This window comes from Populus alba, chromosome 17, assembly GCF_005239225.2.
Source record: "Populus alba chromosome 17, ASM523922v2, whole genome shotgun sequence".
Taxonomy (NCBI): domain Eukaryota; kingdom Viridiplantae; phylum Streptophyta; class Magnoliopsida; order Malpighiales; family Salicaceae; genus Populus; species Populus alba.
This window is the reverse complement of record NC_133300.1, coordinates 17,166,676-17,181,345: the sequence shown is the minus strand read 5'-3', so window position 1 is coordinate 17,181,345 and position 14,670 is coordinate 17,166,676. Positions and strand designations below refer to the sequence as shown.

The window sequence follows — 14,670 nt, the reverse complement described above, 5'->3', positions numbered from 1 at the left end:
TCAGGCCGAAGTACCTTGGGCCTTGCATGTTTGTTATATCCAATGTGCTTGGGTCTGGCAACTCTATCAAACCCAAGTAAATAGCACATAGGACAATTGTGCATTTTAGTTGTCAGTAGAGAGAAAAGGAAGAAAAAACACAATCAATTGATCACCGAGCAACAATCCAACCATGATATGTCTACATACATGCGCCATACTATGTGGAAGATGTCATGTTTGTGCATCTAGTTATACAGTAGATAACTAGATTTGGACACTAGAAAGCATAGTTATTAAACCCGACCCGGGGGTTAACCCGGTTAAAGAGCCGGGTCCCGGGTTTTATGGGTCAACCCATAATACCCGGGTTATTTAGAGGTCAAATGGGGCTAAAGATACGAAATGACAAAAAAAAGGCACTGAAGGGGTGAAATGGGACCCAATGTGGCAGGGCATGAGAGAGAGATGAACATAATGTTGTCGGTTGTTTTGTGCAGAGAGAAAGGCCTCTTGATCTCATCACCATCTCCTCACAAAATTCATCTACCCTCCCTGCTTCGTAACTCCCACATGCTTTAAAGCTTAAAAACATCACACAAACCCTCTTTTTTACATCTTTCCCCTGCAAACATTAGCTAGAGAGGATGAGAATCATGGCTACAGTGCTCCTTGACTCTCACATCACACAAACCCTCTCTTTTACATCTTTCCCCTGCAAACATTAGCGTGGTTTCTACATGCTTGAAAACATTAGCTAGAGAGAGAGAGATGTTAAAGACTTGATGATGGTAATAAAGCATATGGTGCTGGCAGTGCTACAGTGCTACCTGTTGCCTCTCTCTCTTAGTGTTAATAAAGTTTGCTATATGTCAAACATGGATTCCATAAAGTAAAGCCGGCTCAGGTTCCAAAGACGTTCAAATTCAATTCCAATCTGGATAAAAGAAAGAAAAGGATGAGAATCACGGCGGGGGCTACTACCACTAGAAGAAGAAAGCCTTTAGTACCTGATTCCTCGCTCTTAGTCATTGCTCTGTGAAGGAGTGGGTGAATAAACATCCAACTGCAACGGGACGTATTTGACCCTGTTTTGAAGCAAAGCAAGGAAAGGCCTCAAGATCTCCAAACCCAGATCGACTTGCAAATTGAAATCATCTCAAGCGGATCCAATTACAAAACGCCGGGTCTCGTCCGGGTTTGCCCGGGTCGCCCGGGTTTTGCCGGGTCATTGCATCGGCCGGTCTTTTATTAAATCCGGACCGGTCCAGCCACCGGGTCGACCTGCCAGGCCGGTCCGGGTTTAATAACTATGCTAGAAAGTGTCTGACGCGTCTCCTTAATAGTGCGGGCACCTCTTACTTGCTAGGACGTGTAAAACATGCGTCAACAGTTTTTTTATTAAAAAATAAAAAAAACGCTCATGGTCCTTTTAATTACACAGCATACCAATATAAATTTTGTTGTCGTAATCCACAATAATTTGTATCTAGAGTTATAGTGAAATCCCTACACCATTAAGCTTTCTTAGGTTAAAAGAATATCTTGTATTTATACCATAACATTGTAAAACATGAGGCCGATTGATCTAGTCTTTTCAAGTTATAGGTTGAGCATTATAGTATAATACTAGATATTTCACATGTGCTTCGCTCATTGCAAGTCAATAATCTTTTTTTTTTTAAAAATTAGATGTATAGTTAAAAAACTTTAAGCAAAAATAAAATTTTTTATGTATATATGTAATCAAATAAATTGATAACTATGTGTGTTAACAAATGAGAAAAAAACAAAAGAAAAAAAACACATAAAAAAGCATTAATATATAAAAAAAGAAAAAAATAATTTTAAAAAAGCTAGACATTGTTGATCCTAACTCATTTCATCAGGACTCGCGAGACTATACCCTTTTTTTTAATGTTTTTATAGCATGTCATCCACCCCAATTGTTTTTGTAAAAAATGATTTAGACACCGAGTTGTCTATATTGCTTAGTTCCCGATCATTGTGGTGGCTAGAAAAATAGGGCTGATAGTTTTTTGATCAAAAAACTAGATTTCCAAACTATTTGTTATCACAAACATCATAAGCAACATGATAAACTTATTCATGGTCTCAAAAAAATCATCACAAAACCTGAAATCAACTTGAAATAAAAAAATCTTACCTAGATCATATATGTTTTTCTTGGCAATTTCAAGATAAAAAAACCCTAATACGATCTTCCCTCATAAAAAAGAACAATTTGACACAATTTTCAATTGTTTTAAAGGGTGAAATAGGTTTCAAAAATATTTTTCTCTCTCTAACATCATATTCCAGTGACTTTCTCTCACCTTTCTCATACCAGGGATCAAAAAATAAAAAAAATAAAGTTTGAGATCAAAATTAATTTTCCTTTTGATTTTGGAAACCGAAGGGATATCATATCTATAATTTATAAAGTATAGGGACCACAATAAATATTTTATCTAAACTTTTTAAAGCCATCTATTCCTTACATGTTTTTTATTTTGTTCCCATGTTTTTCAATCTCCCCCCCCCCCCCCAAACAAATTAACTTATAATTTGGTCTAATAAGAGCCGAATTAAAAAAAAAAAAAAGAATTATAAACAATCCATCCACATATGCATTTTGATCTATGAATCCCCCACGCATATTAGGTTTTTAGTTAATAGTGAATTATCAAACAGTCATTCATAAAAAAATTCTCACGATTGTCTCCGACCACCGAATATGAGATTTTTCATCAAAAAATTTAACCAGAAATTATAATGGGTTGCGCCTCCCTCGGCAGGTGACCCCACGAGGCAAGCTAACAGGCTAACCTTCCGGTAGGTAAGGTAGTATTTTTCATGCTGAGAGGATCTGATGGTTATGGACAGAACACTCATCTCTCAAAAAACATAACACATCTCTTTCTCTTGATTTTTTTACCTGTTTATGCAACCACATTCAAAAACTAACTGAAGCATCCGCGAATTTGTCTTGGAGGGAACACCAATCTATGAACATTCATGAAAAAAGCCCAGGAACTCATGGCAGTTTTTCTTTGACTCCATCATGTTCCTTGTATAAAAAGAGTATCTTTGGCCTTTTGTCTTATGATAGTAGAATCCTTCAACTAGTTCTTTGTAGATTACAAGTCTAATTTCCTTGATTATGCTTACAAATTAAACATTATTTTTAGTAAGTAATATATATTTACTCACGCTAGATGTCAGATCAAGTTTTTTTAATATAAAATAACATCAAGATATTATTATTGTGTTTTTAAATAAAAAAAATTAATTTATAAAAAAATTAATTTGATATGACCTAATTCATAAGGCATGTCCAAAAATAACAACAACGACCTATAAAAATGTTATTTAATTAAAAAAAATCAATATTATATTTCTTTTTAATATTAAAACAACAAATTCTAAAACTCTCATACTATCTCTACCTTAATCCTATGCTTCCTTGAAAAAGTTGGATCCCCTTGTCAAAATGCATTGCCTCTTTCTTCTTATGCACATTATTAATATCTCGTCGTCTTGATGTTTATGTTGTCCTTCTCTACCACATCCATATATGAAAAATAAGGCTTCAACATCTCTAGTTTCTCTGTAACTCCTCCCTCGAGATCATTACTACCTATGCCAAGTACGTATTGACAAATCAAATACATTTTGTTATGTTTATTTCTTGTTAAAAGGGCTATTATTATACTTTACATTATTCTTAAGTTTCTTCTCAGGCTTCGATATTTTACCCTTTAGTCGCCTCTTAGACTACATAGAACTCTTAATGTAACTAAAAAACATATCCATGTCCCTTGGAAGAGTGAAACTAGTTGACCTTTCAGCACAATAATCACATCATATCCTTCGAATGGACTTGGAATTCTCAAGATTTCAATGATTCTTCTTGGCTCTTTTTCAGTCTTTCGATCCCTCATCGACCCTTTTCGCGGCTGTTGCTGGTTTCTCGAGTTCATAAGCCTTTACTTCTTTTACGTTATTCTCTACAAGCATATGGAGGCTGTAAGGCTGCATTCTATTCAAAATCATATTCTTGTTTTTTATCAGCTATTGGGTTGAGATTTTAGGGTTTTGATTTGTGGTTGTGAAAGAGAGAGTTTTTGGTTTGTTTCACATTTTGTTCATATCTCGTTGTTCTTTTTTCCGAGTTAAAAGTAGAAGGTGGGTCTTTGACTTTAGCAGGATGTGTTTGTTGCCATTGATTGGAAGATAAGATTGTGGGCTTGGTTTTTTGGTTGTTAGGGTTTTGAAAGTAAGTGTGATGGTCTTTAAGATTAATAACTTGCCAATTTTATTATTCACTTCAAAAAAACAAATTATAAATTAAATTAAATTTAGTCTAATTTATTTATGTTCACCACTGTACTATTGATTATTTTTTAAAGTATTTTTTATTTAAATAATAATTTTTTTATTTTTTAAATTTTATTTTTAATGATAATATATTAAAATAATATGAAAACACAAAAAAATAATTTAAACTAAAAAATACATATTTAAAATGAAAAAACAAACCAAACATTATCATTTTTATCATTAAATTGTTCCTTCATGCTGTGTTTTGTCTCTTCGTTCATAATCAAATTCTTCTTCTTCTCAGCTTGAAGCAAAAGGCGGGTTTTCAATTAAAGTAAAACGTTTAGTTGCCATTGACTGAGAAATATTAAAACAACAACAAATTGGAAGGCTTCATTCTTTGTAAGGCGTATCATATTAGCTAAAGAGCTAAAAACGCATGTTTTCTCACCGTTTTGGCCTATCCAAAAGAAAAGGCTTTTTGAAACGCACCGTTTAACTCTTTGAACTTACAGGGAAGAACGCCAGAAGACACCTCCACAAGAGAGGAGGGGAAGGATAGGTGACAATGCTTCAGAAAGGAGAGGAAGAAGACGAGAAAAGAGAAGAAGCTATAGCATCGAACCCATCTTTGCAGCCGAATTTCAAGCCCAAACGTGTCACTCAAGACCAGCTTTCCAAGCTACAAGTATGTATGATCGTTATCTCTCCTTTTATTATAGATACCTGTATGTAACGATATCCATGTGCCAATTTGAAATCTTTTGATTGTTTAAGGACTAAATCTCTGATCTATAATGTATTTTTCTGAGTGGATGATTTCTCTTTTGTGTAAAGATGGTCGAATAAGGTGTGTGGAAGTGAAAGTTGATTGGGTTGTGATTGGTTTCTTATTAGAATGCTTTAATGTAGCAAAGTTTTGAGATTTGTGTGTTTCAGATTGGGGGTGTGTGATGTAACGTATAGAATTTCTGGGTTCTTAAAGAAGTTCAATGTCATGGATTTTTTAGTGCATTTTGTGAGTTCCTAAACAGTTTTTTTCTAGGAGATATTACAAATTGGGAGTAAGACATTGTCAATTTGTGAATCCATATTTCGAATCGGTTATTTTTGTTTGCTTGAAGCGATTTTTCCAAGTCATGAGCTTTTCGATATATGTAACATGCATTTCTAAGCTACCATCATGATGTAGGATTTTGCATCGGCTTCTTGTTCGACTAGCATGCAGTTATGAGTTGTTTTCCCATGAAGTGGTGGACTTATCTAGTAAAAAATGCAAGGGCATAGCTGAAGGGATTGTTGTGAAAGACATGCATTCACTCGCTGACTATGGCCTGCATTTGGTTTCTTATTTATTATCCATTATTAAAGGCGAACCCTTTTTCTTGATGGAATCTCATGATGGAGTTTTGGTTATGTGTGGAGTACACACTGTGGAAAAGAGAGTGCTCTTTTGGGCTTTGTTAGTCTAGGATTCCCTTTTGGATATCCTAAAATCAAAGGAATAGCATGAAGTGAGAAACTACAGGTTGAGAATGCTAGAGCCTTGACTAAGACCATCAAGTTAACGTCCTTGAAACTCAAAAGAGAATGCTTAGTTGAAATCAACTCTTTCCAAATCCTTTTGACACCTGAAATCTTGACTTCTGTGATATAGGAGCTGCACAAAAGGCGTTTACAATTAAAATCAAAGATTCATAAGAAATCGAAAGGTATCATTTTTCATATTACCTACTACGAAGTTTTTCATACAGAATTTTTACGCTGTTCTTATCTAATAACCTTTTATGGATTTCAGATGGTACTGGGAAATCTCATGGAAAAGACCTCAAAAGCAAAGATACGGCCACAAACATTGAAGACTCAGGTGTTCCTGATTTGAAACCCCTTGATGACAATGCCAATTTCTCTGCTCCACAAGACAATGTGTCAGCACATCATTCAGAAAAGAAACGCCAGAAATTACACTGGGGGTATGTTCTGCTATTAGTCCTGGGTGTAATTCTTAACTATGCTTGTACGACACGTTCAAGTGGGTAAATGTAGCAGCTCACACATGAAAAATGAGATGTTTCACGGGTGTTTTATTTCAAAGGTCTCTAGCTATTCTAATTTGACGTCCACAATAACTCCTTGGTATGAAACAGAACCCACTTGTAGAGCGCTAAATGGTGAATTATGCAATAATGAGGCTATATTACAAGTGTGAGAGAGAGTATGCATGCCTATACATACATCAGTTAATGTGACTGCATTAAAACATGGATGTCACACCTGTTCTGATGTGACCTTTTTTTTTCACATCAATGTTCTGATTCTTTTTAATTCTTAACACAATATATGTAGCAATAATGTCATCGAAATCAATGTGGGTGGCTTAGCGTTGCCGTGTTTCTTCCCCCCACCTTGTATCCTGTTCTTAATGGTGTCCTATGTGTTACTTTGTTTGCAGGCTTGATACAAAGGAAAGATGGGAGAGAAAAGCCAATATGTAGACGTCACTGGTTGTTTGAGACGCAGCGCACTCGATCTGAAGTTCGCCTCTCAAAATATTTGCAAAAGGCGCCTGAAGTTCCGTTTCTATATTGGATTTCATTTACATTTTTCGACAAGCATCATCGTACACAAGCTCTTAATGATGTAACGAGGAATGTATTTAGAAGGTCTGGCAAATAACGACTAGGTGACTTGGAAAAGATGGAATAGAAAATGTTTAGTTTGAATGTAAATGATCTACACGAGCAGCATCATCCATAGCAATTATTTTTGGCCATAGTTATAATACCCGGCTTGAGGGGTTAAACAACCAAAATACCGAGAGCAAATACAATTTCAATCAAAATATAAAATGTTAAAGATAATTTTTCCATTTAATCTTGATTAGCCAAGCTACATAAGCATGATTATGAAAGTTTATTGCCTTTCAGAAAATGGTAGGTTAAACAGCATTCAGGAATACAACTGTGACATTGTTGTGATGCGACTACAAGCCGCCTCTCCTGTATCATTTTTTTATTTTCAGTTTTCGTGTTCCCTTGGCGAATGCCTCTCTAAATGCTATATTGTCAGTCTCTCTAATGATATGGACGATAAAGCAACATAACAAGCCAAGTTCTGCTACCTGTACCTTTCAGATTATGTTAGCTGTTTAATTTCTTAAGTATAGGTATATGCATCATTTACCAAGGCTTGGAAGCTTAACTCGACAATGTGCTAATCAGTCTGCGGGGCGGCTATGTAAAGTTTCATCCAAGAATCATATGGAAAAGAATTTATTTGTAATAGTTGACATTCAGCTTTGATGAAACAACTGATTATTGGTGCCGCAGTTCTGATATTACATACAAAAAAAAGCCAGTTCACTAAGCTGGTTACAGCAGCGACTTAACTTTGAACACATCGGGCTATAGCAAACCCAGTGACAGTTCCTGCAAAATGATGAACCCTCCAGGGGTAAAAGGCGCCATGTCGATGAGCCAGGGTGACATTATTACCAAGTGCACTTTCGACATGTATTCCGGTTAAATTGCAGGGTCAAGAGCTCGTTCTATTTCTTCTAATGAACGTCCCTTCGTTTCCACAACATTAGCTGCTATGTACAGGACGCCAAGAAGACAGATGCCTGAAAATCCTAAATATACAGAGCTGATCCCAAACTTGTTCACAAAGCTCAAGAAATACAGGCCGATGACAAAATTTGCAGCCTGTTACCACAGCAAAGCAAGTCATTATTAGCATGTAATGTCAACCAATCAAACATTCTCAAAAAACCAAAAAGAAATCAAGTAGATTAAACATAAGTTCCATTGGCATGTACCCACTCGAAGACAAGTAAAGAATACACACAAATACATGACTACAAATATGCCCAGAAAACTCCACAGAACAGAGGCATTCTGTTGGTATTATCCCTAAATCAACCATGGGCTCCCCTACAGAAATGAATCTTAATTCCAGCCAATTGCTTATCTATATGTTCGGGTTGTGCTTTGCTCTTTTTGCATAGCAGTTTTTGAAGGTGGTAACTAGAGGCAAAATTGCAAATCATTCCACACTAGCACAGTGCTAATTCTCTGCAGTTGGAAAACCATAGTTTACAAATGTTCTTCTTCATGACTTACCCAGTGCATGCCCAAGGATAAAGCGACTGCTTTTGCTCTAATTCTGGAGGCAAATATCTCTGGGAGAAGAAGAGCAGGCACAGGACCAGCACCAAGTGAAAAAGACAACACATAGCTGTATTAAGAGATGAGAAGTCACATTTAGATTTCAACGTCCAAGTGGACAAAAATAACACACCAGAAAAAGGAGAAGCTCAATTAAATCTCATTTTAACCCCTCTCCACCCCCTTCTCCCCAGACACTCATAAACAAGAGGAAAGAAATGAGCTTGACTGATCTCACAAAATAATTGACTTACCAAACTGTCCCTAGAACAGCAAGGGTTCCAGAATATGGTGCTAGGGCCTTCCAAGTGAAGGACAAGGAAAGCAGCAGCATTGAGGCAGCCTTCATAACCAAAGACACAGAAATGGAAGTGTATTAGATACAATATTATCCTACACATTCGAAACATTTTTCCCTGGGAATACAAATGTTGGTAAAGAAAGATGCACAAAAGATGTACTTGGAACTTGGACATGTGGAGGGCTTCTAGTTATAGAGGGTTGAAATTATGTAACCAAATTCTATGCCATGTGTGCTGGAAGAAGAAAAGGTAGACAGACTAGAAATACTAATATTATCTAAAATTGTACATCGATAATGCCTAAGCAACCATCAGCTCATCAATATGTTTTATAATGCCATCTATCAGTCACCAAAGACAGAAGAAAGGAGAGTCCATGACTCAAGAATCCATTCAGATCACAAAATAAGACTTTATGATTGGAAACCACTAATGCACATCTTACTTTCAGCATATAAAGGCGACTAGTATGAACAGACCAGACCACTAAACCCTTGTCAAGATAACTTCTTAATGTAGATTGGCCACTGTTTCTTTTACTTTTTCTGTGTTCTCTTAACTCAATAATTCCCGACTAGGTATTGGACCAATAGGATTGAAAGTCAGTTTTATAACAATTCTTAGTAGAAGTACTTGATTATAGAAAATCAAGTTCATCAGTGTGGGCTGAGAGAGAGAGAAGGATAATGTGTAACCGAAATCAGATGCAGAAGGTAGTTAAAAAGGGTGTCAGCTCTGTTCTTAATGATCATAAAAATGCGACAGAAAATTATGTTTATTTGATTAAGAAGAGTGAATGGTTTGAAACTACCAAATAACCTACCATTCCAAAAAAGCTAGTGATCAGAAGACTCTTCCTTCCTTGCCTGTCCATTAAGGAAGATGCAATAGTTGTACCTGGAAAAAGCCATTCAAGTTAAAACATTTGCAAATTGCAAAGTTATACATGCACCTAATTTCATGGGGAAAGATAACAAATTTTTTACCAAAGACGTTTGATGCCCCAACAAGAGCACTGGCAGCAACATCTGATTCAATGCCAGCACTGCGGAACACAGCAGTTGAATAATACACCACAGCATTTATCCCAGCCATTTGTTGGAAAAAGAAAAGTGCTACACCGACGCTCACAACTGCATAAAAATAAAAATAACTCATTTACCCTGACAAATCAAACTTACTAGTTGTACAAGTAATATAATAACAAGTTGCAGCGACAGTAAGCTATACAAGATTACTTTGGACATTATTTTACTTGTGAAAACATTATTTTCCAAATAGCCAGAATCACTAAACATGCTTTTAATACAGATATGCAGGGTGAAAACCGTGAAATTTTATCCCCATTCATTGTTTTGGCAATATTGGCTTGGAGGGTTGCGGGGAAGTACAATCTTTGATTTTCAGAGTCCATCAAACCTTTATGCAGTCAAGCCTGAAGTAGTGGATTTAATGGAGGCATCAACAACTAACTAAAACACAGAGGTGCAGTCATGAGTATGTTCAGAAAATTTAGGAACATTAGAAATCTTTTCAAGTGGCAAATAATGCTTCAAATCCGACAAAGATTTTATCATTTGATCCAGATTATTGTTTAGAAGTCCAATAGCCCAAGATCTACTTTTTTTGTTTGAACCCGAGACTTATGAGTACCTTTCCAATAGCGGCTGCTAAATAGGTCGAACCATCCAGCTTCTTGCTCAGCAGAACCTTGACTAGCCACATTTAAATCGGTCATGGCATCAGCAACTCTTTCTTTTCCATAAAGCGTCTTTATGGATTTTTCAGCTTCAGAAAATTTTCCTTGCTTTAAGATAAAGAAGTTTCAATGACCTCTAAATGAATTATTAGTTTAGATAAAAACGTGTGCAATTAAATCCAAACTCTTATCAAATATACAAAGGCTCATTGACATGAAATTAAATACTACAACAAAACCTGAAAAAGCCACCGAGGACTTTCTGGAGAAAATGCCATTCCCAGTGCCAATAGAACAGCAGGAACAGCTGAAATGCCAAACATTGTCCTCCACCTGAAGGAGGCATATAAATAGACTCAAGTAAATAGATAGTCATTAATTAGATGAAAGAAAAGGCTGTTAATGAAAGACGATTTCTAGTAAAGAGCACTTTAATAGCCATTCAAGAAATAATCAGCATCAAAACTTCAACTTGGTGCCACTCATTTTAGTCTTATTGATAAATTGTGCATAAAACACGCGTTCTTTTGACATGACAACTTCAATTTTTCCAAACACATATTGAATGGATGATCTGAACTTCTATCTGGAATGCTAACAAGACAACAGCTTATAGTTACATTTTTTGTCATTAAGTCAGTGACACAGGAGCATTAATTTCAATTCCTTTTGTTATATTCTTCAATGCTACACAAAACTAAAGCCAGGTTTAAGACTCTTTCTATTAAGGTTTCATCCAAACCTGTGCACACACAATACGCACCTAGAAAGAATCTGAGCAAAGAACTCAATGTGCATGCAATTGGGCATTGCTAGAAGAGTTAGTTAAAGTTAACTAAGATGGCATTGTACTCTGAAACTAGGAGGTATCATAACCTTTGAATGAGTTCACTTTAAATCTTCACAAAGTTAAATTTCCAAGATCAAAGAATTTTCAGTGCCAATCATGAGGGTATTATGTTGTTGCTGAATGCATGTCTTGAACTCTTTAGTGTTTATTCTCTACTCCTAGAAAAGACATGCTCAGTTTAGGTTATCTTCATTAGGGAAAATGCCCCCAATACCACATCTTTTTGCAACATCTATTCCTTTCCATTTCAATTAATTTCACCCAATGACAAAAAGTAAACAAATTGGTATTACTTAAAAGGCACACTCAGACAAAATGCGATTAGTTTATCTCCAACAATTGATGCAGTTACCTAATCTTGTTCACCTAGATCAAAGTTTTATAAAAAGATATTAATAACAAATACAAGGGGGGGCACAAAGGATATTCCAACCTCAACTCACTGAACAACTATCTAAAACAGCACCGATGAGAAAAAAAAAAATCAAGAAAGGAGCTAAAAGGGAAAAAGAAAGGCTTAAGAAATGAAGTCATGGATGGAAAGCTCATGAACTTAACATTCTTCCATCGCTCGTTTCATATGTACAGCATTAGTAATAACACTTTCCAGGACCTTGCCATCCCTGCCCGCCTGAACTGGCTAGAAGGTTCATTATATTTCAACTCTTCATAACATAAATCAAAAGATTATACACAACCTTGTCATTTTGCCTTGTTGTATTCCAGAAGAGCTTATGCCAACAATCACATTAAAATTTTGTCTGACATGAGGGCTGACCTCATTAATTTTACACAACCTCGTATACTAGTTCTGTTCTCCAGTTTTCAAAGCATGTTGAAACCCATCTTCTTGCTGGCACTTGGATTTGGTTAAGATTCAGAAGATCAATCAGTTTTTAAACGTATCAACAACTTGCCTTTTGAGACATTTAGATAATGAAGAGAAGCAAGGATAAAATGTCATGCTAATCTGAGAATTTGAAAGGTCAAATTCAAAATTGATTCATTATCTCTCCTTTCCTTATCTAAATCATATTCCACTTGGCAACCACAAGTATAAGAACTCCTAAAAATTAGACAATCAATGAGCACCTCTAAACAAAGAAACCAAAAAACACAGTAGATAATTATTTGCTGCTTCAATTTAGCACCAGTATGACATATCTAAGCAGCTAAAATTCCATTGCTCCATCTTTGAAGTCTATCATCAATAGCTTCTACTCATACAATCCAAAAACTTTCTTGTGCACAAGGAAGAAATCATTCTTGAAGCAGGAATGCCAAGAGCTTTGTTGTTTATATGGTGAGGTATATAAACCTATGGCTTACTAAAAATGCTTATTTCTTTCTTCAGGTTGATTAAACATAGCAAAATCGAATATGCAACCACTAAAGAACGCAAATAAAACATACCATATAGGATTTCCTGCCAATGGCAATCCCGCTACCAATGCCAAAAGAATCCCAATGCATATAAAAAGTTGGTTTACAGACCCCAGCGCACCACGGATTTCAGTTGGCGAGATCTGACCGAAACAATAAGTACTACTAGATTAGCTCTTGACAAACTACAAACACTAACAGTGACCTTATGAAAATGAAATAAGTTACAACCTCAGATATGTAAAGTGGCACGATAGCAGAAGAAATACCAATTCCTATACCAGCAAGTAGACGCCCAATTATCATAGTCTGTACACTCTGGGCCGTGGCACTGAAAAATTTTATAGGACCACATGAAACATAGCTTTTGCAATAGTATTGAAAATCAGTAGCCCAAAATGTAAAAGATAAAGAGCAAACCAGAGCACAGCACCAATTGTTAGCGGAATTGCATCCAGCTGAAAAGTCCTTGTTCTCCCAAACTTATCAGCCAATGCTCCTCCAGTAAATGAACCAACAGTAGCACCAGCAAGCAGCGTGCTGACAATCCATCCTTCTCAATCATTAGAATGCCAAGAATTATAAGCAACCCGGTAACGGCCAGTTAAATAAACAAAAAAACAGACAAAGAACCGCAGCCATGTCTAACAAACCAAAACATCTCTGTTTTACTAGTTTGGCAAATGGCATTCTCTGTTTCCTTGAATTAAACTCAAGCAATCTACCAGCAAAGCACGGAGCTCTTAAAGAAACAACAAACAAAATCCCATTTATGAATGAATAAACAAACAGCAGTTCCTTGCCTTGTAAGACAGTATTTTCAACAATGCCAAGATCCTTAGCAAGATACTCCAGAGCACCATTCACCACCCTGAATCAACATCATCATCCAAAACCAATAAAAACAATTGAAAATGTGACTAATAATCATGGAAAATGCAAATTAATTAATTAATTACCCTAAATGATAACCAAACAAAATAGCTCCTAAACAAGCAACTCCAACAAACGGCAAAACCGAAGCTTTTCCTTGCTGCTGCGGCACAGGCACAGCGTAAGTAACATCATCCTCAGATTTTATTGGCCTAACTTCTTCCACATCTCCTCCATCTAAAAAAAAAAATAAATCCAAATAAAAAACGTAACTTCACAAATAAAATAAAAAACAAGCAAAACGTACAGACCGGAAGCGAGAGCTTTGAGGACAGGGCGGGAGTGGAAGAGAGAGGAGCGAGTGAGTTCGGTTGCCATGGAGGAGGAGGAGAGTGAATTGAGACGCAATCCAAAAGAAGAAGAAGAAGACGAAGATAGTTGAGAGTTTCTATTGCTGAAATCAAGGGAGGAGGTGTAGTGCTGCTTTTGACTTTTTAGAGCTCCAAAGCCTACTGCTAGGCTTTTGGTGTTAATGCTGCCTTTGACTCCTCCGCCTCCCCCATACATTACTACTGCTTGCATTTTACTTCAAGATTCAATCACACAAAAGTCAATAAATAAATAAAAACACTCAAATTAAAGAGAGCAGAGAAAAAGCTAAAGCCAATGCAGAGAGAAACATTTAAGGCGTAAAAAATGAAATGATCGAATCGAAGTAGTCATGGCGGAGGTTGCATTACCGAGTGACTCAGAGAGAAAGGGATGATAGGACCACTGATGAGTGAACACACCTGAAGTTGCTTTTATTTTTTCTAGCGTAATATGTTTGGATCAGAGAGGGAGGCTTTGGGAATTCCGTTGAGAGTGGAGACTGGGAAACAGTTGCTGTCTGCTTACTGAGAGCTTACCAGACAAAACAAGAGAATGAACAGAGGCGGTGGAGATTTCAACTCTCTGTCCTTTCGTAATCATTTCCTCCATGAATAATTAATTTCGTTGGTATTTAAATAATCAAATAATTAATTAATTTTTTTTTTTACAATAGTAGCAGTGTCCTACAGCGGATAAAATGCGGAGGAGGAGGAGATCTGCGCT

At 36.2% G+C, this 14,670-nt stretch overlaps 2 protein-coding genes across 3 annotated transcripts; one reads left to right on the top strand and one right to left on the bottom strand.

Annotated features, from left to right (window-relative positions):
* The first annotated feature begins 4,759 nt into the window (after positions 1 to 4,759).
* LOC118029722 (uncharacterized) lies at positions 4,760 to 7,031 on the top strand. The gene is made up of 4 exons (XM_035033637.2): positions 4,760 to 4,990; positions 5,960 to 6,014; positions 6,101 to 6,275; positions 6,755 to 7,031. The coding sequence occupies exons 1-4, from the start codon at positions 4,871 to 4,873 to the stop codon at positions 6,795 to 6,797; spliced, it is 393 nt and encodes a 130-aa protein (XP_034889528.1). The 5' UTR covers positions 4,760 to 4,870; the 3' UTR covers positions 6,798 to 7,031.
* Positions 7,032 to 7,563: 532 nt separating this feature from the next.
* On the bottom strand, positions 7,564 to 14,670 carry LOC118029723 (plastidic glucose transporter 4). 2 transcript variants are annotated; one of them, XM_035033639.2, is made up of 14 exons: positions 14,367 to 14,670; positions 13,887 to 14,161; positions 13,662 to 13,812; positions 13,506 to 13,573; positions 13,123 to 13,255; positions 12,934 to 13,033; positions 12,733 to 12,845; positions 10,709 to 10,802; positions 10,424 to 10,577; positions 9,757 to 9,903; positions 9,594 to 9,667; positions 8,723 to 8,811; positions 8,424 to 8,538; positions 7,564 to 8,006 (listed from the first exon to the last, which is right to left on the bottom strand). In XM_035033639.2, exons 2-14 carry the CDS (start codon positions 14,155 to 14,157, stop codon positions 7,824 to 7,826), a joined length of 1,692 nt encoding a protein of 563 aa, XP_034889530.1. In that variant the 5' UTR covers positions 14,158 to 14,161; positions 14,367 to 14,670; the 3' UTR covers positions 7,564 to 7,823. The 2 variants fall into 2 exon arrangements, with proteins under 2 accessions (XP_034889530.1, XP_034889529.1); XM_035033638.2 differs by having other exon boundaries at positions 14,316 to 14,668.

Excerpts from the sequence above, each read along its gene's own strand:
- LOC118029722 (XM_035033637.2), top strand. The coding sequence starts at position 4,871 with ATGCTTCAGAAAGGAGAGGAAGAAGACGAGAAAAGAGAAGAAGCTATA. Across the intron at positions 4,991-5,959 it reads ACCAGCTTTCCAAGCTACAA|GAGCTGCACAAAAGGCGTTT; the intron begins GTATGTATGATC and ends TCTGTGATATAG. Across the intron at positions 6,015-6,100 it reads GATTCATAAGAAATCGAAAG|ATGGTACTGGGAAATCTCAT; the intron begins GTATCATTTTTC and ends TATGGATTTCAG.
- LOC118029723 (XM_035033639.2), bottom strand. The coding sequence starts at position 14,157 with ATGCAAGCAGTAGTAATGTATGGGGGAGGCGGAGGAGTCAAAGGCAGC. Across the intron at positions 12,846-12,933 it reads TGCCACTTTACATATCTGAG|ATCTCGCCAACTGAAATCCG; the intron begins GTTGTAACTTAT and ends TGTTTCGGTCAG. Across the intron at positions 9,668-9,756 it reads TGGGGCATCAAACGTCTTTG|GTACAACTATTGCATCTTCC; the intron begins GTAAAAAATTTG and ends GGCTTTTTCCAG.